Source organism: Coturnix japonica, chromosome 10 (assembly GCF_001577835.2).
Source record: "Coturnix japonica isolate 7356 chromosome 10, Coturnix japonica 2.1, whole genome shotgun sequence".
NCBI lineage: Eukaryota > Metazoa > Chordata > Aves > Galliformes > Phasianidae > Coturnix > Coturnix japonica.
Window position 1 is genome coordinate 15,978,227 of NC_029525.1, and position 23,888 is coordinate 16,002,114.

General features: G+C 53.7%; 1 protein-coding gene across 3 annotated transcripts; it reads right to left on the reverse strand.

Annotated features, from left to right (window-relative positions):
* Positions 1 to 260: 260 nt before the first annotated feature.
* Positions 261 to 22,506, reverse strand: PCSK6 (proprotein convertase subtilisin/kexin type 6). 3 transcript variants are annotated; one of them, XM_015873461.2, is made up of 21 exons: positions 22,270 to 22,506; positions 20,080 to 20,184; positions 17,693 to 17,803; positions 17,031 to 17,174; positions 16,740 to 16,816; positions 16,519 to 16,607; positions 14,160 to 14,332; positions 11,325 to 11,537; positions 10,765 to 10,865; positions 9,751 to 9,854; positions 9,057 to 9,174; positions 7,915 to 8,103; positions 7,582 to 7,718; positions 5,757 to 5,933; positions 5,273 to 5,375; positions 4,764 to 4,960; positions 4,398 to 4,485; positions 3,897 to 3,988; positions 2,642 to 2,771; positions 2,053 to 2,165; positions 261 to 1,660 (listed from the first exon to the last, which is right to left on the reverse strand). In XM_015873461.2, exons 1-21 carry the CDS (start codon positions 22,489 to 22,491, stop codon positions 1,563 to 1,565), a joined length of 2,781 nt encoding a protein of 926 aa, XP_015728947.1. In that variant the 5' UTR covers positions 22,492 to 22,506; the 3' UTR covers positions 261 to 1,562. The 3 variants fall into 3 exon arrangements, 2 of the variants coding, with proteins under 2 accessions (XP_015728947.1, XP_015728948.1); XM_015873462.2 differs by lacking the exons at positions 20,080 to 20,184; positions 22,270 to 22,506 and having other exon boundaries at positions 17,031 to 17,214; positions 17,693 to 17,790; XR_004308599.1 differs by lacking the exons at positions 261 to 1,660; positions 2,053 to 2,165; positions 2,642 to 2,771; ... (4 more) ...; positions 5,757 to 5,933; positions 7,582 to 7,718 and having other exon boundaries at positions 7,993 to 8,103; positions 9,057 to 9,170.
* Positions 22,507 to 23,888: the final 1,382 nt, after the last annotated feature.

Below are 23,888 nucleotides of genomic sequence, written 5' to 3' on the forward strand. Positions count from 1 at the left end.
GACCCAGCCAGAGGGTTCTTGGGTGCACCAAAGCACAAAGCCCAGCCTGGCACAGAGGCCATTCAGGAGAGCAAAAGGTCTGAAAGCAGAAGGTCTTTCTGAGCATCAAAGTGACCTTTTTGTGCCCGCAGCAGATGCTCAGCAGCCATTCCTCCTGCTGAGCTCCTGCCATTCCTAACTGGGCTGATGGGGGGATCCCAGCCAGCAAACCAGCAAGACGTGCTGCCCTGCCACCCCGAGCCAAAAGCACAGACCCATCGCTCAGGGGAGATCAATAGTTTATTAACTTAAAGGTCAGTTCACCCAAGGCTCTCAGACGAGGCTCTCCCCTCTTTACCCCGCAGAGACAAGCCTGGGCAGGGCACAGCGTGGCAATGGGGAACAAGAAGGGATCAGCCCAGCTCCAACAGGAACTGGAGTTGATTTACACTGTGAGTTTCATTGGCGAAAGGTTTAACTCATTCAATCTATCAACAGGGAAAAAATCAGAACATGCAGCATAGGGAAATACTGTGGATGTTTGGTTAAAAAGAGCATCTCTGTGAGGTTGGAGAGGAGAAGGATGTAGGACACCAAAGATTCCCTGCTCCCCATATAAAAAAATAAGTCTACAGAGAAAAACAAGGACTGTATAAGTTATTAAAAACAAAAAAATCTGTAAAACAACACAGCCAAGGATATCTGAAACACGGTTGTATAAACAGCACGTGACGTATTAGGAAGAGAGAGTGGAGAGGGTTGTTTGGGGGCGGGTTTGTGGAACTGAGAGTTTCCTGGCCAAATCCCTGGAATATCTCTTTTGGAAACAGAAGGGAATGAAAATCGCTGCCTTGGCTGGGAGGTATCACAGCTAAAGGCGGGATGGTGATGTAAAAAGCTGGAAGAGATGAACTGGGAAACCACCTCCGAGAGGAAGGACGGCGCTCCCTCTCCAACTAAACGGCAACTCAACCTTTCGGGAAGGAAAATGCGTTTTGCCATAACGCTGCCCTGTGTGAACAAACCACCCCCTGCAGGCACCCGGCTCTGCCTGCACACCGGGGGCTTCGCTCTGCGGAGCTCCAGTCGCACTCACAGCCAGGGAGAAGCAGCTGAATCCGAGCAGGGTGGCACAGAGCTCCATGGGCATGGAGCACGGCGCTGGCTGGCAGCAGTGCAGGTCTTTGGGGCTGTCACCGAGCTCAGAGCGGGACCAGAGCCACGTGTGTGTGCTGTCCCATGTCCCCTCGGCCGCTCCAAGCACACACGTCTGTAGGATCTCTGTGCAGAACCAAACTTGGGTGCACGGGTCATGCCTTGCTCCCTGCTCACCAGGAGTGTTTGAGAGTATTAATATCACTGCCTGCCTGGGGCCTTCCAGGTCTCCGTCCTTTGGGCTACAACCTGTTCTCTGTTTAATGTATTGCTATAGAAACAAGCTGACAGTGATATTAAAGCCATCAAACTTACAACAGCACCATGTAAACTCTCCCAAAGCTGAAAAAAATACATTTTTTTTGTCCTAAACATTTGGCAAAACTGAGCCGGCAGTCGGTGGAAGTCCTGGATGCGGCCGCTGGACTTTACCCGGCCATAAGACACGTCTGACAGCAGAACTGCACAAACAGCTTCTTTTCACAGAGCTTGTTTGATTTCACCATCTCACAGAAAGTCTTGTCAGCTGGGAGGCCGGCCGAGGAACAAGAGAAAATGAGAACAGATTAACATTTGAAATAAACAAACATCGCACGTAACAGGCGGTGCAATTCGTTCCAGTGTTTGAGAAGAGAGAATGGAAAAGGCGTTGCTTTTTCAGGGCATCTTTCACATGGTTCTAATGAAGGAAGAAAGAAGCTTTGCAGCGAGGGGGAGAATTAGCCCCGAGACGAAAGCAGAATGAAGAACAAACACTTGGGTAAATGCTTGGATGCATTTGAGCAACAGGCAGACAGCCAGCAGCTCCGCCAGCCGCCCTCACCCCAGCAAGCCCAGCTGCCTTTAGCTCTACACTACTAAGGGAATCCCCAAAAGCTCTCCTTTCTGCAACAGAGGAGGACTGTAGGTGCCACTCACCATTGGTGCAGGTCTCGTTGGTCACACAGGAGCCACCAAGGAGGCTGAAGCCGTCCTTACACCGCACGCAGTTCCCACTGGAGCCCTCGCAGGCGGAGCAGTGCTCGTCGCACCTGGGGAGAGACCACACTGTGCTCTGCTCACTGCCCCAAAGCCAGGCTCTGCAGGCAGCAGAGAGCAAGAGGTGGAAAACAGCAAATGTGAAACCTTGTGCCTCTGAAAGCCAAATCGCCTCCCAACCCTCCCTTGCACATCAGCTCCATAGGGAGAGCAGTCAAACTGCTGCCCCGCGGCACCTCCAGGGCCTGTGCTGGGTGCTGGGATGGGTGAATGCTGTGGCCGCAGGGCAGGGAGTCTGCTGAGAGCTGGAACATGTGCTCAATCAACATCTCCCTGCCTCCCACACTTTGCAGAGAGCCTGGGGCCAGGGCTCAGCCCCTCCACATAGCCCCAGGGCACCTTGGCTGGGTGGCACAGGGGATGTGCTGAGCTGGCTCCCTCCTCCCCTTTTTGTTTGATTTCCCTATAAACAGCCCCAGCTGCAAGCTGGTTTCACCATCACCACTTATTTCTTTCACCAGGTCCTTACCTCTTGCAGACCTTGTTGGGCAGCCCGTGGCTGTCAGCAGGATAGAAGCCCTCCCGGCAGGCGGCAACGCAGCGCCAGTGAGGTGCAGGGCTGTCAGGGGTACAGGGTGTGCAGTCATCCTCACCAGGTCCTGCGGGACAGGGGACAGAAGCCACTAAACATCTCAGTCTCATTTGGGAATGGACAAGATGCTCATTGTGCCAATGGGGTCCTGCATGCTGCTCCCACCCCAAAAACCCATCCAGCATCCTGCCCTGGCAGCCCTTGCATCAAAATCCCTTTCCTCCTCCCAGGCATGGATGCTGTGCTTTGGTTTTCCCACTCTGCTCAGTGCAATGCATGGAAAAAAAGGGCAGATGCAAAATGCATCTTGGGAGGAGATGTGTGGTGTCCATGTGCTGTGGCTTTGCTGTCATGAGGAGCCTGCCACGCATTGTGCGTGAGAAATGGTTACGTGGGAAAAAGAGAGGGAAAAAGGCTCGAAAAATAATGGTGAGAAGTGCATTTATACTGCCTGGAATAAGAATTAGAAGGAAAATAATTTTCTTAAGGGATTAAGAGTCCGTTCCCTTCCACGCTTGCCAACAAGATCAATAAATATTTTGGATTTAGCCGTAGGAAATTGCCTGTGTGTGATAAATGAGATTCATACGACTGAACATGAATTGTCTGGAGATCATATTATCATCAGATCTATGATGATTTCAAGAACAGGCACAATCATTAACCATGGAAAACAATGAGACACGCAGACAGCAAAAAAGGCAGAATTTAAAGGGGACGCCCAGTGACTCGGGGACACGGGTGGATGTCCCCAGCCCTGGGGACAGCACACGTTGAGCACATGACATTTTTAAGCACCGCCAAGCCATCCTCCATCACTGTGAGAAGGTTTTACTGCCTCCCCTGCAACCTTATTAAACCGCAGCACCTGGATTTGGAGGGATCGGGAAATAAAGAATGGCTGTAATCAAAATGTAAAAACTCCCTGCAAGCTTTTCTAGCAGGAATGCAGCCCAGCACCTGCACTGTGTGTGGGAGCACTCTGTCCCCAGGGCTCCTCCAGGTATCTCCCTATGGATGCTGTTATTCAGTGGGATGGCTGCAGGGAGGATAATGCAGCCCACAGCCTACCTGTGCTGTGATTTCTCTTCCTTGCTTGGGAATTGCTCCCAGCCAGCATGGCTCTGGGTGTTACAGGCACCTGTGTGTCATGGGCAAAGATGTGGGGAGATGCTGGGGATGAAGGCTGTACCTGTGCCAGCAGGGCAGGTCTCGCAGCGCCGGTGCTCACGGCTGAGGTACATGGCAGGCTGGCACTCGGGCACACAGCTCTCTCCCACCAGGCTGACAGGAAAGCAGAGAACATTGACACCCACACATTGGTTCTGGGGACCTGGTGCAGCCCATCCCCAGCTCCCGCAGCCCCTGCATGAAGCACACAGTCAGACTGCCCCATATGTGGTTTGCAGTGTGCGGTACAAATGTTTACAATGCACTTTCCCTTGTGTTAGACGCCACTGAATTCAGATGGGCGCTTCTGAACCATCCCCATGGGAGCTTTCCATCTTCCAAACAGACACAAAGTGCCTCCTCTCCATTCCCTTCGCACTGTTTTGCAGCACAACCTCTAAAGCAGGATCTGAGGTCTTTAACTAATGGCTCACTAATTTCCCCCCATGGACAGGCTGCTCATCCACTTCCCACATTTAAAACACAGGCCTCGGTGCTGAAGGTACAAGCTCTGGTATTTTACCTGAACCCATCTTTGCATGCAGTACACTTATCCGGCTCGCCGAGACACTTTTTACAGCTTTGATGGCATTTCAGACAGCGTTTCTGACCTTTCAAAAAATACAAAAAACAAAAAAAACCACACACACAAAAAAAACCAAAAACACAAGGAGAGTGGGTGAGGACAAAACCTGGATGGGGATTTGCAGGCAGAGCCGCATGGCCCCATTAACAACTGCCCTTATTTAACAGCTCTGAATGCATTTTGCACCCCTCATGCACACCTCCCCCCTCCATTCTGGTGGTACTTGAGAAATCAGACTTAAAGAGCATGAATGCATGCAGGGTTTAGCCCTGTAATACACAAGCCAATTATGAGCATCCTTACGTTCCTCGGCGTAAAAGCTGGGTGGGCACAGGGGCAGGCAGGCACCCATCTCAGGGTGGTGGTAGAGGTTCCTCTTGCACGCTGTGCACTGCCCTGGGCCCCGGCCAACACAGCTCTCACAGCCCTTGTAGCACCGCCGGCACCTCCGCGCTGCCTTGTCGCCAAAGAACCCTGCTGGGCAGGAGCTGACACACATCCTGGGGGAGGAACAGAGGGGATGAGCATTGGGGTGAATTTGGGTTTGTTCTGCCAATCCACCACCACCCATGTTTTGGGGTTGCCCAGCCCCATACCCATCACAGCAAAGCCCAACTTCAGGTGCCAGCTTTCACCTCAGTCGTGCATTCTTTGGTCATCGGTGGCTCTGGCCAGCAAAGCCAACAAACATTACCCTTCTGGCTCCATTTCCCCATGCCACCCTACCCCAGGGCAGAGGTTCCCATGCTTCCTGCCTCTGTTTTCTCTCCCTTATCCTTCTTGCTCCATGCAAGCACCCCACAGCTTCTCACCTGCCAGTTTTCACGCTGCCCAGGCTGTAGTGGATGCAGTTCAAGCACTGATCGGCGCTGGGGCCATCGCAGCCCTGGTCACCACACTCGGGGTGGCAGGGACCTGGTGGGAGATGGCAGCTCAGCTGGCAGCTCTGGCACAAGGTCAGAGCCTAAGAGCCTCCCGGGGGCTGCGGGGATGCTCTGAACACAAACAGTCCCCCCAACCCGGGACAGACGGACAGAGGGAAGGGGACACATTTCATTGTTTGCTCCAGGGGGAGGTGAGCAGAAGATCTTTGTTTTTTTTTATTCCTTAGACGCCTCCACCATCAATTTGTGGTGGGAGCGCCGGCGTGCTGTTTTTCTACCTTCTAATTTTACCGTCCTGCTGCTCTGCTCCAGCCACAGGCACCGCTCCTCCCCACTCTCCCACCTCGCCCTTGTTATCCCAGCTCAGATTTTTGGGGTTATGCTTAGGGAAAGAACACCCCGAGGCACCTACCTGCATACTCCTCTTCCTCCTCCTCTGCCATCTCCACCTGGCTCTGCAGGAAAGCAGCCCTCGATGGCTCCATTTCTGATACCTCCAGTGTCCTTGTGCGGTGCTGGGAGGCCCCTGGAGTGTTGTAGGGGTGCTCAGCTGTCCCATAGAAGAGGATGCTCCACTCCTTCAGCTTCCCTGCAGGGCATGTGTGCCATCACATCAAGCTTCCCACACAGCGCTCGCCCCATCCCAAGCTTCAGGGCTGAGCTCACTGTGACATGATTAGACGGCACGGTGGGGATGGGTTGATGGTTGGACTCAACGATCTTAGTGGTCTTTTCCAACCTTAATGATTCTGTGATCACCTAAAATACCGTGGGTGCCTGACCCCACACCTCAAATATCACCCCCATTCACTGAAAGTGTCTCCAGTGCACAACGGGTGCAGCCTCAACAGGGACAGGTCCCCATAGGTGTCCTGCCCTGACCCACATGGCTTTGGGACCATCCAGAACACACAGCTGCTCCCTCCCAGCAGTTCTTTCTGTTGCAATTCTCAATCAATGCAAGTCACTTCAAGTCTGTGGTGCATTCTGTTTTAACCACTAATCCCCACGTTTCCAAGGGCTTAATGAACTCAAACAAATATCTTGGCTCTTGGTGATGTAAGCTCCATGCTTGGGCAGGATGGAGAGAAGCCACCTGCTCCATCCAGCATGGAGCCAGCAAAGGGTGAGTTCAGGTGCCCTCAGCAGGGACAATTCAGTCACCTCCATCCAACAAAGAAAACAAAATGACTTAAAGGTTTTGCCTCCCATCTCAGTAGATGAGTGCCAGCAAATGTCAGCCCTGCACTGGGTGGTGTGAGGCAGTGGAGGGGAATATCCCAGCCTTGGCCATGAGCATCTCTTCCCTTTCTTCCCCTTCATCTTTCTTCCCTCCTGTTTTGCACTCTCTGCTTCAAACACACTGTTGCAGCTCCCTAAGGGGTGACTTAATGTGCTTGTTTGGGGTTTATTCCACACAGCCAGGTAAGGCAAAGCCCTGGGGTAGCACGCAGCCACATGGAGCTGGTTCCCTAATGCCAAATGAGAACCACAAATACGGGGGCAAAGCAATTCTGGGGATGTTTTGCTGCTGCTCCAATGAGTTCAAAAGCTTTCAGGCCAAGGCAGCAAACAGCAACACCTTCTACACAATGAGCCCCCATGCGTTCCTCCTGCCAGAGAGCAGCGTGGGTGAGGTTTTTAATTTTCTCCTGGCTTTCTATCAATGATAATGTGAATTTTTACACCCCCATATGGCACATCAGCCTGGGGCACGATACTTTATGTTCCACAACCCCTTCCCACGAGGTTGGAACCCACCAGCCCAGCTCCTTGGTCACTAAGGGGACAAGGACTGGAGCCAGGCTGAGGCTGGGGACACCTGGGAGGCTCTGGTTGGGGACAGTCCCCTCCCAGCCTGTGTAGTGGCAGCTCAGTCAGGACGTCCGTCTGCACCCGCAGGGCACTGTCCCCTTGCACCATTGCACAACCATCCCACGCTCCAGATGTTCGAGCAGCACAGCAAAACAAACAAACAACAATTACAGCTCTCGGGTTTCCTCGTTTTGGACTCATTATAGTTTAATTTTGGAAACCTCGTTCTCATTTGCAGCAAATTTGCCAGAGGGAGAAAACCTGCTGCCGGCTCAGCCCAGCCTCTGTGCAGCAGGGCTTGGCTTTTACACCCATTCTTGGAAATTTGGGTAAATTTGGGCAAAAGATCTGAAATCTTAAAGTTTGGGGCAAGCAAAATTTGGGGCAAAGAGCCTGGGGGAGGTGGTGGTGAGGGTCCTTACCTTGTGCGGTGGGGCTGCGCACCTGGGATGGCGTGTCCTGGATCTCCAGTGTCCACTCGCCAGCTGCCCTCTCGCCCCAGCAGTGCACCGTCATGAACTCCCAGCCCTTGAAACCCTCATTGGAATGGTCAAACACTCTGCAGTGGGAGAAGGAAAGCCACACAGGTCTCATTCAATCAGGAAAGGGAGGTGTGGAATGAAGAATACATTTGGCATTTGGCATCATTGCACGGGCCAAGGATGTACGGATCCCATTGCAATGGAGATGTGCTAAAGATCTCCCCATGAAAAACTCCAGGCATATCAAGCACAGCTCACGGTGGCTGTTCTCACCTCCTGGCCAGGAGCTGTGACCTGGTCCCTGCTGGAGACACGAGGCTGATCTGCAGGTCACCACGGCGCGGGTGCGCGATGCTGAGCCGCACCACCACGTGCTCCAGGTACAGCACATGCTGCTCCCGCTGCTCGCTGCAGGCGCTGCTCAGGGTGCTGGCGCGCAGCACATGGTCCGGGCGGATGTACCTGGTGGGATACAATGGTAACCAATCAACAGTGATGCAAATCCTGAGCCCTCACGCTGTGTGCACGGGTAATGTATTCCCCTCATTGGGAAAGAAAATCCCTTTTCTACAGGCTGGAAGGGTTGGGGCATCGAGCTCCCATTGATGGGAACTGGGTACCATCCCACTGATGGGAGCTGGGCACACAAATACACCTTAGCTCTGCCTACAGATGGTCAGAATGAGGGCTTAATACCCATGTTTGGGAGTATTTGTGAGCATTTCCCTTGGTGTCCTATTGGCGCCGTGCTTCCCTATTTCTTCTCAGTTGTGTTTAAACCCAGACTCCTACTGCTCTGCAGCAAAGAGTGGCAAATTATCACCTCCTCCATGGCAATGCATTGTCCTAGCAGGGGGATTTGCTGAATTGCCCGATGGTAACAAGATGCTTTTGAACTGCCTCTAAGATCTATGCCTTATAGGTTGCAAGGGCACTTTTTTATTATAATTATCAGTGCAGCATTCCTCTTTGGGTTGTAATTAGTGTCTGTATCAGATAAATAGTTTCATGAACACACTTGGCTCCAAACCCATTCCTGCTTTGCATACTTGATGTTCAACCAAAGAAACTGTGCCTTCCTGTTGAACAGCTCACTGCAAGGCTGGGCGGTGCCATAGTTGCAGGCTCTGCTCTGTCCCAGCAGATCCCAACAACCAGGAGGGAACCAGGGGTCACTACAGAGCCCTCCCCCAGGATGCATAAGCACAAGAAGGGGCAGGAGAAATCACCCACCATCAGAGCTGGTCCCAGAACACAGCCCACGGGATCTGCTGCCTTAAAACCAGCCACAAAACAAACAACAAAACAATAACAGAATAAATGCTCCTGGCTTGTCCAGATGACTGACACTGACCCAGGACTGCACCCCCAGTTCTTCCAGTTCAAGGGAACCATGTCCCAGCCCCACCACTCACTTGGGTACCCTGTCCAGGCTTCCCACGCAGACGTGCTGGGGTGGCACTGTCTTCCATTTCTTGGCTTCCACTACTATAGCTTCTGCATCAACCAGGCCGAAGCCATATAGATGGCTAACTGGAAAGAGAGAAGACTCAGAAATCTCCATTCTGCCTGACAGATGCTGCTCCTAGCATGTCTTGATGTTTCAGGTCCTCCGCCCATCTGGGGAAGCTGACCCCATTGTGGCAGGAGGTGCTCGACTTACACCCCGAAATCACCCTGGTAACACAAGAAATAAAGGGGCAGCCCAATGGGCATAGAATATCCTCAGTTGGAAGGGACCCACAATAATCATTGGGTCCAACTACTTGGACCACCCAAATCCAAACCTGGTGTCCCAACATTCCCTGAGCTCCAGCAGCCCAGGGCCGTGCCCATAACCTTGGGGAGCTGTTCCACACTCACCACCCTCTGGGGCAGAGCATCCAACCTGGCCCTGCCCTGAATCCATGCTGTTCCCTCAGGTCACTCCACTACCACCCAGCACCACAGATATGGAGGTGGAGAACCTCCACCAAGCAAGACTGCAAAGCTCCCCCAACAGCACATTCCCCAACCCAGCTGAGAGCACCCATCCAGTGTGAATCCCCTGGATCTGGGGGCTTCTCATTTCCCTTTGGATGCTGTTTTTGCCATCCCACAGCACCTCACCTTTATGCCCTGCTCCATTGGTCTTCCAGTCGGCTGCCCGCAGATGTACTGGCCGTGAGGTCCTGACCAGGAGGTGCTGGACGTCCCTCCATGTGAGTAGGGGGCTGCAAGGAGATGTGGTCACAGCACAGCTCTGCTGCCCCCAATCCTCCCATCAGGCTAAAAATCAGGCTTTCCTACCCAAATAGGGTATGAATTGGTTATTTCAATGCTCACGCCCTGCCTGGGGGGTGCCCATTGCTTGGGGTGCCCAAGTAGAGGGAGAGCACCCAGGGAGGGATGCTGTGTGCCCATGAACAAGGGGTATTTAGTTCTTTAGGCTAAAGAAAAAAGCTGGACAATATCCTGAGTTGCTCATTTAACATAAAAACAAAACCCGAAATGTTTGCAAAACAACCCCTTAGGCAGTGTTGACATGATGTCTGTGTTCATGGAGCCTTGCAGTGAGCACCGCGTGTTTCTATGCCCCAACCCAGGGATATTTCTGAAGCATTTTCCGTGCTTTCCTTACAGTCTCCTCAGCATCTCAAGCTGTTATTGATATTGCTCTCAAACAACATTTAAGAAAAAGAAATACAATTTATTCCTTCTCATCATAATGGGGCATCTGAGCGCCTGCATCTCTCTGCATCAAGCCCTGGTACTTAATGTTGCATTTTATGCCTTGGATAAACAATACAAATCCTACACCTAACACTCCTAAGAAGGGAAACAGCATCTCCCAAAATGTGATCACTCAACCTGAGTACCAAGATTAAATTGGAGGAGATGGAGTCTGCTGAGTGTAACCGCCCCCACATACAATGGCAGCATTGCCCCACAGCTCATTCGTGACAAGGGGAGACAGAGCCTTGTTTGTATTCCACCCCATAAAAACACCAATAGAAGCTCATGAGCAGATGCCCTGCAAGCCAGGGGATGGATGCAGTGGGGCTGAGAGTGCATTTGGTGTTATGAAAAAGTAATCATTTTCCCTAAGCTTGGGAAGGTCCCACCCCAGCGGGGTTGACTTACTTTGCCTCCAAAGCCAAGGCAATGATGCCAGCCACCATGGGTGCAGACACGGAGGTGCCAGTGTGGCCATCAGTGCAGCGGTGCCGGAGGTCGGTGGTGACCTGTGGAGAGATCAGCTGCAGCCCCACGATGCCAGAGGTGCCCCCAGTGCTGACGATTGAGAGCTCAATGGAAACCGTGGTGCTACGGCATGGATAAAGAACCCTCACCACAGTTCCCACATCATCAGCCCAAAAGAGGAGCTGCAGATACATCTGGCAGGTTAGAAAACACCTGTGCTTATGTTTTCCCTTGCAAAAAAAAAAACTATTTGAAAAGGGCAAAAATTTAGTTTAGTTGTGGATCAGCTGCAGGAGAAGCTACAGCTGGAAAAAATGCCCATGGGCTCATGCTTGTTTTCATTTTTACACACCAATGGGAAAACCCAGATTTTGGAGCTTCCCAAGGACAAGACCACTAAGGCCAGTGAGCTGAGCAGCTGTCACCAAAACAACCCCACGAGCAGAAGCCCTCACCACAAACACTCAATGAGCTGCTGATCTGCTCAGGGCTGCACTTACAATTTTCCGCTCATAGAAGGCCCCGCTGCTGTAGGTGGTGGCCAGGGTGGATGCACACTCCTCCAGGTACCAGGGCTTGTAGCCGTTCTCGGTGGTGCTGCTGATGGAGATGGTGTAGATGCTGTTGGTGTAGCCATCGCAGGAGCAGTAGTCGCCCTCCCGGCCGCCGTTTCCTGATGCCCAGACAAAAATGGACCCCAAGCCCCTGCGACCCTGTGGGCAGAGAGAGAAAAGGGTGAGGAGACCGAGTGTTTGCCTGGGATGAGCACAGGGATGAGCACAGGGAGCAGGGGACAGCAGTCGGGGCAGACACCACTGCACTGGGTTTGGGGCAGGATTTAGGGTTTGGTTAGGGTGGAAGGGTGGCATCGACATGCAGTTTTCCCCCCGGGTAAGAGCAGATGGGTCACCTCATCCTAGAGGAACACTGAGAAACTCCCCAAACCTGTGCCCCACTTCTCTCCAGCCCACAAAGCCCATCACAAAGCCACCCACCTCCCACCCAAACCATCAGAGAGCTTCCTGCAACGCATCCTTTAGGCTTTGTTTGTTTGCTTCTTTCTTTCCCTCATGGCTTGGCACGAACATCTGATGAAACATCCCCACCGGGCAGCCTTGCTGGCTGCCCAGACCTCCCCAGAGCTGGGGAAAGTCCCAGGTGGGAGCAGCCACACTACTAACAAGGGGCCCCTAATGAAACTGGCAGCGTGGCACAAGGGGGGCCCATTTGCTCCCCTTGGGGCGCACAGAGCTAATGTGTTATTGCGCATCCTGATGCTCTGCACGGGTACTGAGCAAGTGTGGAATGGAGCACCATCCCTGCATATCCCTCTCGTTTAATTCAGTCTCCTCCCCTGAAATGGCTGCTTTGCTCCTTTGCCTCCTTGGAGCCCTGGACTCCTTGCAGAGAGCTCCATGTTCACCTGGGTAGATCGGCGCCTGCCTGCATCCCCACCCTCTGCTTGGCTGTTTGCTCTCACAGCAAAAGATGCAAACTCAGAGCAATCTGCTGGGATTTATCACATCTCCCATATGTATGGCCATGCATACATTGGGCCAGTCAGTTGTGCGTGATGGCCAACAGGACCTAGCAGCAAAAAAGCACCAACAGAACCCATGTGCCACCTACAGCATCTAGTGGTACCACAGACCACGTGCAGAGATGTGGCTATGGGCTCCACTAGAGGGGAAGTCAAGATCTCCCTCACAGGGATGCTCCAGGCTCTGCCTGTGTCATTGCATCCACAGTGGGAGTCAGCTCCAGAACCAAGAAAGCATGCAAGCAACATCCCTCCATCCCAGCACAGCTCCACTCACACCCAATGGTGGCTCCCAACAGAGCAGGACATTGCCTCAACTTGCAACTTGGCTGACCCTAAGCCATTCCTGCACTCCCCAACCAGCCATGAAGCTTCCCACAAGCCGACCCGAAACACCCAATGGCTTTATTGGCTACCTCCCCAAACCAATACCACCCTAGAAATGCTGCAATAAAAACGGGATGCAGAGAGCATCTAAACCCCTGGGATTTCCCTCTTGTCCAATGCTTGGGACCAAGGAATCAGTGGGACACAAGGTGCACATTCCCTGCTCCTACAGTCCTGGAGCTCTATGGTGCCAGGAGAAATATCGTCCTATTAGCTTGGGAGCTAACAAGTGTGGTAACAAGATGATAAATGACCCCCGTGCAGCCCTACTGCTAACAGATAAAGGTTATTTTAATGTTTCCATTAAAAACTCAATTTTAAGGATTTATAACTCAGACGCAGCCATTTGCTTGGGCTAAAGGTTGCTGCTAGCTCTCTGCTTATGACTTTCCTCATTAATTAAGGGGAGGCAGGCAGCAATTAGGAGCTCTGCAAGGAGGGTGGTGAGGGCTGCTAACATGGGTGGCATTGGCCAACAGGAAATGCGAGATGGGGATGGTACAGAACCCAAATCAGCCTGGTACAGATTGGGAAACGCAATACCGAGCTCAGGAACACAGCAGTCAATCAGTAACACTGCCTCATTCAAATAAATGGGGAAAGGGGAAGGGGAAAAGGGAAGGGGGAAAGGGAAGGGGAAAAGGAAAGGGGAAAAGGGAAGGGGGAAAGGGAAGGGGGAAAGGGAAGGGGGAAAGGGAAGGGGGAAAGGGAGGGGGGAAAGGGAAGGGGGAAAGGGAAGGGGGAAAGGGAAGGGGGAAAAGGAAGGGGGAAAGGGGCACCCAGGGGTGCAGGTCCTATTTTCATCCAGATCTTCTCCCTTGTCCAACCACCCCAAGCTCAGCTGTAGCTCCTGTATTCAAATAAAAGCAGAGATTTGGAAAACTCTTCCCAAACGGCGGGTCTGTGCTGGGCAGGGACCCCACTGCTGCCTGCTCACTCCCGCATGGAAAAAAGCAATGTGAAGGGCGGCCTGTTCCCTGTATTTACACGACGTGAACTCCCAGCAACTTCAATGAATTCCTCTTCAGCCCGACCGCCCCGGCAGGAAATCAAGTAAATAGTGGGAAAACACTCCACCCTATTTATAGATAACATGAGGGCGGCAGAGCTGAGAGCAGAGAGGAGGAAAGGAGGGGAATGGTCTCAGGGCAGCCAAACCCAACCCCGAGCTGCCCCAGAACGTGGGGGGAGCATCACTTACCCACCAAGGGGCCGTAGAAGAGCTTTTCCCGGTGCTTTGAGCCAATATTTGCTCTTTTCTTTTTAATTTAAAAGCACCAGGTCTTTGCCACTCGAGGGGTCCCCCATCACCAAACCCTCGGAGCTCAGGGATGGGACGTAGGGGGTGGAGCAGGGGTCCCACGGGGCAGGGGAGAAGTGCCAGCACTGGGCACTGCGCGGTCCACACCTTTTTAATGCCATGCTCAAAAGCCTGCTTGGCCAATAGGCCGGGTCCATCAACTGTCTTCCCATCATCATCTGGCCCCCAGCTCGCGCTGTAAATGTCAATGTAATCGGGTCTGATGCCAAGCGACTTCGCTTCAACAACATCTGTTACATCTCCATCTAACATACGAATGCCTAAAAGCACAAAAACATCAGACATTAGGGCTTAATGGCTTTTATGAAAGTGCAAGGATTGCAATCAAAGGCCTTTGTTAGCGGTGGTGGAAACCGCGAGGCTCGGCATGCCTCCAATGGCTGCAATAAGCGGCAGCACCGGTGAGCCCCATGGCCAGGAGCTGGATTGCAAGCAATGAGGTTTTGGGTGAGGGTTTAAAACCAGCTCCAGTGGGTCTGAGCTGTCAGGAGGAAGCTGTGTTCCCATCATCAAAATTCCCATCCAAAAACCCTGGGATCCCCATCCTAAAACATTGGCTTCCCATCCTAAAACCTTGTTTTCCCCAACTAATCCAACAGCACCACCTGGATGACAGCAGCTTTTCCCCAGTGCTCATGGCCCTGTTGGCTTTGGGCACACATGGGCAGTGGCAGTGCCACAGGACAATGGGACCCCATGTATGGAGGCAGCAGTGCCTATTGCTGTGTCACATCACTGTCCAACTGGGCCAACAGAGCCAGGACAAGGACAGCAAGCACAGATGCTTTGTATGGCGAGCCCAAAGTGATGCCCTGCATCCAGTCAGGGAGACTCTGCTTTACACTGATGCATTTCCCCTTCCACGTGTGCTTCTCTTAAAGAAAACAACTGCAGGCAGATGGAATTACACTGCAGCTGTGCTCCAGACAACACTCAGCTCAATTACGTTTCTCTGACGCTGTCCCACACTAAACAAACATGAGTTTGGAAATGCAGGAAGCTGTGCCCCAAACTCCCTGTCCCAGGAAACACGAAGGGAAGCTGCTTCCCAAATGAGCATTGAAGGAAAGAAGAGAGGAGGAGGTACGACAGGAGCCCTACTTGCTTATGGCAATGTTTTGCCCACAGCAAATGAGAAGTGATGCATGAGTGATGGAGAGCAGCGAGTCCAATTAGGTGGGGGCTCCCTGAGTGTGAAAAATGGGCTTCCCCAGCAAGTTGTGCTCATTCATCACTGCTTTATTTGAGTCATCCATCTAAAGTCACTCTCACTGAAGCTGCAGCGTTTTCTTCCTCAAATGCAAAGGTGATAGGTCTGGAGCTTGGGCTTCTTGGCTCTGCCAGGCTGCCTGCTTCGCTCACCATCCCCAGCACACACACAGGTCAAGAAAAGGAAGCAAATTAAAATAGAACCCATAATAAAGACAGCAAGCAAATCCTTTCTGTAGCCTTTACTGGGGAAATACAGACACCAGGGCCTGATCCTGCAGGGTGCCAAGCCTTAGATCCTATTGAGTGGAGCAGAGCCAGAGCCTGACCAACCCGGCTGAACAACGAGCAGATGGCATCACGCAGACAGGATGGGATGGGGAAGTTTGGGGATGGAGAAAGATAGGGATGGGGCCACGATACAGCCTTTGCCAGCCCCCCCCCAGTCACTCTCCCCAGCACAACATCTTCCACTGAGGTTTCCCCAGCATCAGGTCCCTACTGCCAGCCATGCACGGAAAGACGCAACCCAATGGAAAGAGGTGTGGTTGCTGGGATGCAAAGAACCAGACGCTGAGCACTTGGGACTGCTCCTGGCACAAGGGCTCACAGATCCTTTGGCAAAGCCCCACTCGTGCTGAGGCACCCACTGAGTGTACACCCAGCTCTGGGCTCACTGCTCATGGTCCCAGCAGCCACACAATGTGCTCGCACTCCCATCTGCACAACCATTTTATTTTCCCATGAGGATATTTTGGGGTCCTCCAGACCCCCCTGAGCTGCTCAATGACAGACAAAAACCTCACAAATAAGCAATTTCTGGAGCTAACTCGTTGCCACCAGCCAAACCAAATACATGTCTCATTTAGACTGACCCCCCCCAGCACTTCAAAGCAAAGCCACCACCACCCATACACACGCATGGACTCATGACAGGGATGCAACCGAAGCAGTTTTCCACCCCAAAACACACAGAGCCAACATCCCGCACACCCTGGGATCACCTGCATGGGGCTGGGGACCCCCATCCTCTCACAATCCCCCACAGAGCTCCCTGCTCCCCATGCTGGGATTTGCCCAAATGGGGTTGATCCACATTGAGCCATGTTGGTGCCAAATTCCCATCAATATATGGGGTAACGACATCCCTCTACCCACCCCAGGAACACACCAACCCCATCATGGCCCCATGGGGGGAGTAGGAAGGACAGAGGGCTGCAGGCGGTGCTGGCCTCACCTCCAATGCGTGCGTTGTAGGCTATGCCCACAATGCAGTACGAGTTGTTGGCTGCTGCTGCCACCTCCCCTGCGCAGCGTGTGCCGTGCCTGCAGGGAGAAAGCCCTGTGAGCAGATTTTGTGTAAAGCCCCTAAAACAGCATTCCCTGAAGGGATGGGATGGGATTCCATGGGATACGATGGGACAGGGGCTCAGCAGGCATAAAATTAGCACCACATACTTATTCTCATTGCTGGCATCGTAGCGCGGCGTTGGGTCATGGTCATTCCCATTGACATCATAGCTTGCAAGAGGGTCCTGAAATAGGTTTTCTACCATTAGGTTCCACTTATTGTCATGGGACAGCAGCTCAGACCCTGCCAGAGTTTCCCCACATTCTCATTTCTCCTTCCTAAAACACCCCCCTCCTTTGACCTCCTGCTGCGCAGCCTCATGCTGTGCTTTTCCCCCACAGTTCAGTGGAAACAAATCCCCTCCATTGACATGACTCAGACCCGGGTGCCCCACTCACATAGTTCTGCAGCAGGTCGGGGTGGTTCCTCTCTATCCCATCATCGAGAATGGTGACCACCACGTTCCTGCCGGTGTAGCCCCTCTGCCAGGCAGCGACCACATTCATGTCCGAGCGGCAGCGGCTGTTCCTGTCCCCGCAGTGCTACAGGGGTAGCAATGGCAGAGCATAGCCTGCAACAGGGCTGCAACCCAACAGCCTGGGCTTCAGCCCCTCCACAGCAGCATGGAGATCATTTATCAACCCAAAATCACATCCCAGCCCCTCCCAGTAACTCATAGATCTGCTCCAACCACACTGACCGAGGCTGCCAGCAGCGGTCAGCTCAGGAGCTCCCTCTCCTCTCCCCATCATTCCTTCCCTCCATCGCTCCGCACACTGCAGGCTCTTGGCGTTTGAAGCGCCCATTTCCTCTCTGTGCTTAATTTCAAATGAATTTCCCTGTCAAACACGGATCGATGAGCCAGGCAGGAGGAAAAATGATATTGCAAATAGATGGTAGCAGCTCTTTGATGGGCAAAGATGTGCCGGCACTGCAGCTGTGATGTTCCGATGTCTACGCGCACAGTGCAGCAGCGAAGGCACTGCTGAAACCAAACCCCTTTGTACAAAACCCAAATAATCTGAATGTTTAGCTCATTTTGCATGGAGGAAATACTCACCAGGTACCACATGTTGGGCCACACCGGGTCGTTGAAGGGCAGGGAAGGGGGATCACTGCGGACGTGCCTCTTCACCCGCCGCCGCACCTCCTGCTGCTGCAGCCACTCCACCTGTGGGCACAGAGTGCTGCTGGGCAAAGGGCTGTGGGGGGAAGTGCCCCCAACCCCCAGCCAGCTCCATCTGCAGGGAGAGGGGCAGGATGGACAGCCAGGAAACACTGGCTGAAAGTTGTCATGAGTTCTATACATTTCATTCCTTTGTTTGCCAAGGTGCTGTTGTTCCATCCTGATGCCCATCTCTGGTGGGTCCCCATCCTGCAGCCCCAACAGCTTTGGACACCCTGGCTTTGTGCAGCCCCAAGCACCGAAGGTTCATCAAAAATAACCCCATGTACCCCCAAGCATTTACCCCCACACGCTCACCGTGCTGGAGATGGGCACAGAGCTCCCCAGCCCTTCAGCCCCATATCTTGTGGCTCTGACCTCCACGTGGCTGCGGCTCTGATATTTAGACAGAGATTTTCCCATCAAAAAAAAAAAATGAATACAAACCCGAACGGCAAGTTTTTGTTTGACTGGTTTATGCAGGAGCTGCCAGCTGAAGCGAGCTCTCTGCACTTGGTTTATGGCTTTATGGCTCTGATTTACAGAGATGGAGGCAGAACGGTGAGCATCGCTCCCAGCCTAGAGCTGCGTTTTTAAATCTATATATTTCCAAGGGGGGGGGAGTAAAATAAAATAACTGTTGAAACAAACAAAAACATATTTCATAGGAAAATACGGTTCCATGGTGCCTTGCCTGCTGATAGCAAGCTGCTTCATTTGTGCAGCGATGGATTTAAGTGTTGGAAGCAAAAACAAAACACAGCTTTGTGGTCTGGTTGAAAAAAAAACTATGTTAAATAGAGGAAATTGCCCAATTAAGCAGCTTTTCTCCCCAAAGCAGCGCTCCCTGGCTGAGGGGCTCGCTGCCCACCCCCTTCCCAGCACTGCTGCTGTGTGAGGATGGGAAGGAGCCCGGGGCAGCCCTCAGCTTGTGACATTCCTGACAGCTCCCATCACCCTTCACAGGGGGCAAAGGCTTCTTGGAAATTATATTAAAAAAGAAAAACCCTGTTAGAACAAAGCCCTGCGCTGGGATTCTGGGCAATGAGCAGAGGGGCAGCTCCTGTGCTCCCCAGAGCTCTGAGATCTCCATTGAGTGATATGGGGCAGCTCCATCCAGTGTCTTCTCCTTTCCCCCACAGCAATTGCCAGGTTTGCTAAATCCCTTCATCCTCACCTCACCATTCAGTGGACATCAGCCCCACACCGAACAGCCACGACCTCAAAGGGTTCTCGAGGGGTATGAGTGCAATTTGGGGTGTCCCAAGGACCCTTCTTGCAAGTTCCATCACCACCCTTTACTGCCAAAGCCTGAGGGAACCTGGCTCCTGTGGTGGAACCAACTAATAAATCCCCAGGCTGGAACAATAGCCCCCTGGAAGACACGAGATGTGGAACATCTGCAATTGATTGAATTTGCTGCTTCTTCGGGGTTTCTGCAATGTTTGTTTCCCAGCTTGCGATGTCGCGTCTCCCTGTGCCTCGCAGGGATCTTTTTATTGCACTGTGCACGCTCAAATGCCAAGACACCTCTAAAATGAGCTGGAAACATGGGAAGGAGGGAGAACAAACACCAAGAGGTCCTAAACTCAGGGCGAGAGCCAACAACGGGACCTCAGAGCTCTGAGGACCGCACAGCAATGCAAGGCACACGCTCACAGACCAAAAGCCCATTGACTCAGCCCCATCTGTTGGCCCCAGACTCATTGAGATGGAAGTATTTCCATTGCAGGTTGGAATCCATCATTTGCTTGGATGTTCCCTGAGCTGTGCTGCCGCCGCTCTGGCACTATGTACATCTCCAGGCATTAACACTGAGGATTTGTCCTTTGCTCTGCCAAAATAACATATCACAGAGCTGCAGCCCTCAACACCACCCAGTCTCACTTGTCCTGCATCCTCCTGGTACCCCATTGCTTTTGTCAACTCAGCTGCAACCCAAATCCCTTCGGATGTTTGCTCCAGGAAGAAGCAATGCACGCCGATTGCCAACGATTTCACACATAGCAACCATTGAGACAGCAAATGTTGTGGCAACTGGATCAACACCCGAGCATGCAGCAGCCTCACGATCCTGGAAGGCTTTTTCCTCCCTTTGCTTTCCCCCCATCCTTCAGGCAGATGTTAGCATTTAGTCACTTTAAGTGTTTTTCATCACCAATAAACATCCCCGTGCCCAATGAGTCACTGTGTGCATGCACAGGGCTGTGTCTCAAGGACAGCGCCGTCATCACGCAGTGCTGCAGATCACAGCTGTAGGGTTTGGGGGTCCAGCCCCATACCTTGGGGTCCATGCGGAGGAAGCTGTGAGGTCCTCGGCTGCTCAGCGTCGAGCGCTTGAATGTTTTGCTGTGGTGGAAATGGTAGTAGTTTTCCAAGCTGCCGATCTGGAAAAAAGAGAGATTTCTTTTACAAAGGCAAGGATTGTCCATAGTGTGTAGGAAAATGCCATCTCTAAGGTTGTGCTGTCCCCAGACCCCTCATCTTGCAGCCAGTGATGATATGCACCGCGCTCTGAGCTCCTGCTCAAGCTGTAGGTGCCCTATTCAGTGCAGGGGAGTTGGACCAGATGGCCTTTAAGGGGCCCTTCCAACTCAATGATTCTATGGCTCTGTGTGGACCCTCTTTCCAACCCAAAAGCATGGGCATCACTCATTCAACCCAATGTCCTGCAGAGATACAGACAGATGGGCCAGGGGATTATAGACCAGAGTTCTTCATTCCCACAGGATTACTGAAGGGACAGTAAGGAAACCACACCGGGCTGGGTTTAACTGAGAGCTGGCTCTGCTTTCAGCAGGACCTTGGGCCAAGGGACCTTTTGAACCTGAGTTTAAACCCAGGGAGAAGAACTCAAAAATGAGATTTCCACGTAAAAAAATAATGAATTGATGGAGGAGTATTTGCTCTCCTCTCTGTGGGATGAGAGAGGATATTGCAGGAGCTCCTGCCCCACTCACTGGGAGCAGTGTGAGCCCCACAGGTGGGAGCTCTGGGGGAGCTCAGGACACTCCAGTTTATTCCCACGGTTGGCATCAATAGGGCTGAAACCCCACAAGCACAACAAAGGGGTTGCTGGAAATGCCAAGAGCAGCAGAGTCCCAAAGAGAAACACAAGAGGTGAGTTGATCCCTTCTGTCTCCAGCCAAGCTCACACACATCCCAGTTCCAATGAGAACTGCTCTACAAATGTCATCTTCAATGTTAAGCAGCGATACAACCACACAGGTTTATCTGCCTCCTGCTCTGTTTCCCATCCCCTTCTCTCCCAAATGCTGTGAGCAGAGGGAAAGGGAGGGCAGCCCTCATGGTGGCACTGGAGTCCCCACATCCAATATCTGAAATCCCAGAAGCTGAAAGAGGGAAGCGCTGCACATCCCTCTGCCAGAGCAGGGATAAGCACAGAGGTCCCCAAATCCTCGTGCCACTCTTTCTCCCCTCCTCATCCCCATAAGCCCCAGGGACAAGTGCACAAAGGGGAGAGTGTGGATGCACGGGGCTCAGCACTCATGGGTGAGCCCTGGGGATGGGGACGGCCCGGAGCAGCCGGAGCACTGCAGAGGTACAGGAGCTGGAGGAGAAGCAGGAACGCCCTGATGCAAGCACAGAAATATTTCCCTTGGTCTGCAGCCTGCTGCCGGCTGTCCTGGGAGGGCTCAGGGGAGAGGGAGGGATGGATGGGACATACAGATGGATGGGACAGACAGATAGAAATGATGGATGGGATAGACGGGTGGGTGAATGGGATGGACAGACGGATGGAATGGCGAGGGATCGGTGCGCAGGGCAGCCGATAGAAGGTAAAGCAAAAGCCCAAAGCAGTAGCACAGCGTTGGGTCGGCACAAAAGCCCAAAGCAGGAGCACGTCTGCTGCAAAGCGGGATGTTTAATGGAGACATTCAGCTGAATGGGGAGAACCAACAGGAGGGAGCGCTCCCGGCTCCGCGGTGGAGCTCGGGATGGGGCTGGACGGCCGGGGAGGGCAGAGAGCGGCGCTGCAGGTGGGGGACACGGGATGGAAGGACACGGGATGGAGGGACACGGGATGGAGGGACACGGGATGGAGGGACACGGGATGGAGGGACACGGGATGGAGGGACGCTGCCGCCCGACAGCTGCGGGACAAGGGCGCGGGACGGGTTTGTTGATGATGCAACATCCGAATTGCACTCGGTGGGGTTAGGGCAGAAAGCAGAGCTGCGATCAATCGCTGGGACGCGGCTCCCGGAGGGGGAAGGGGCGGAATCCCCAGACCCGGGAGGCACCGTGCCCGGGACCCCCCCCACCCCTCCCCGGCGCTCGCGGGGGGGACCGCCCGCTCCTGGCGTTTCCGACACCTCCGATCAACCCCGGGCGGAGAGTCCAAAGTTTCCCCGATCCACCCGTGCAACTTCCCGGCCCCGCAGCCCCAAGCGCGAACTCCAACAGCCCCGTACGACCCCTCCGCACTCCCCACCTCGCACCCCCCTTACCTGCCCTAAGCTGATGTACCCATAGGCGGCTGCCAGGCGGGCGGCCTCGGCCGGGCCCCCCCGCACGCGGACGGCCCAGTGGTTGGTATAGACGGTGCGGGAGGGCCCCGCCGCCCCCCCCCGGCCCCAAAGGAGCAGGGTCAGGACCAGGAGGCACAGGGGGGCGGGCGGCGGGGGGGCTGCGCGGCGCGGGGCGGGCGCGGAGGCCGGAGGTGCGCGCATGGTGCTCGGCGCTCCGCGGGGCCGCGCTGGGCGGAGCGGGGAGAGGCGGCTTTTAAAGCGGCCCCGGAGCCCGGCGGGGGCGGGGGGATGCTCCCGGGGTGTGTGTGTGTGTGTGTGTGTGTGAGAGAGAGAATGGGGGGCAGGCTCCAGACAATTAAATACACTAACCGAAGATCATTTATCACTAACTAATCCATACAGAGGGAGGAGGGCCCAGCCCGGAGGCAGAGGGGGGAGAAGGAGGATGGGGACGGAGCGGGTGGTGTGGAAGTGCCTGCGGGCATCGCTCCCTCACCCCCTGGGTCCCGCTGCATCGCCTGGCACTGAGCGCTGGGAGCCCTTTCTGTACCCCCCTTGCACCCCACTTCTGCAGTCCCGCAGCCCCCTACACCGTCGTTACATCTCCGGACACCCCCCCACACACACACCTTCTGTGCCCCCCTGCACCCCCTACGTGCCTCCAGCACACTCTCAGCACCATATCCTGAGCAGCCCACACTCCTCTCCATATTCCCTACGTCTCCAGGCAGCTCCCCCTGCACCTCCTCAGTAACCCCTGGCACTCCCATCTGCATTTCCCTGCATCCCACCTGGCATCCCCTCTGTATCCTCCCTACATCCCACTGGGCATCATTATCCCCCTCAGTACCCCCCTGTACCTCAGGTACCCCCCTCACCCTCCCTGCATCACCCAGATACCCCACTACAAATCCCCTGCATCTCCCCTGCATCCCCTCGACACCTCCACACCACCCAGCCCAGCCCTGTAACCCTGACACCCCCCTGCACCCCCAGACCCTACTTATGAGATATCAGAAGCTCATGACCTGATAGCAAACAGGTTTGTCACAGGACAGGCAGCAGAATCCCCTCTTCCCTCTATCCAGCATCCAGCTGATCCACTGGGTCGCGGTGAACTTGACCTTGGTGTGCAAACCTGATAAATGGACAGCGGGGCCACAGTGAACTTCAGCTGCTCACAATGCAGCCGTGCCCCAAACCAAGGAGATATCCAGGGCATGAGCCACAGCTGTCACCCAGAGGTCCCCCTGCAGCTACCCCCCATTGGCCCTCCTCATTACCCTGTGATAATGAGTGGGGAACCTGGGGTTGGGTTTTCCATGGGAAAGCATCAGAAACTCAGCAAACCAAAAGGAACCTGTGGAGAGCCCGGATTGTCCCATAGGGTCTGACCCCTGTGAGGTGGCACATCCCTTGGGAGACAATGAGGAGCTGAGAGATGGGGAGCAGAGCATTGGTGATGGACCCCTCGAGGGGAAGTAAAAACAACCGGTGTTGCCCATGAAGGTGGCATTGTTGAAAAACACCTTTCAGCTAAAAATATGTCAGAGCACATTAATGACCACTCTGGTTAAGTGGGGAAGGATAATTTCCCT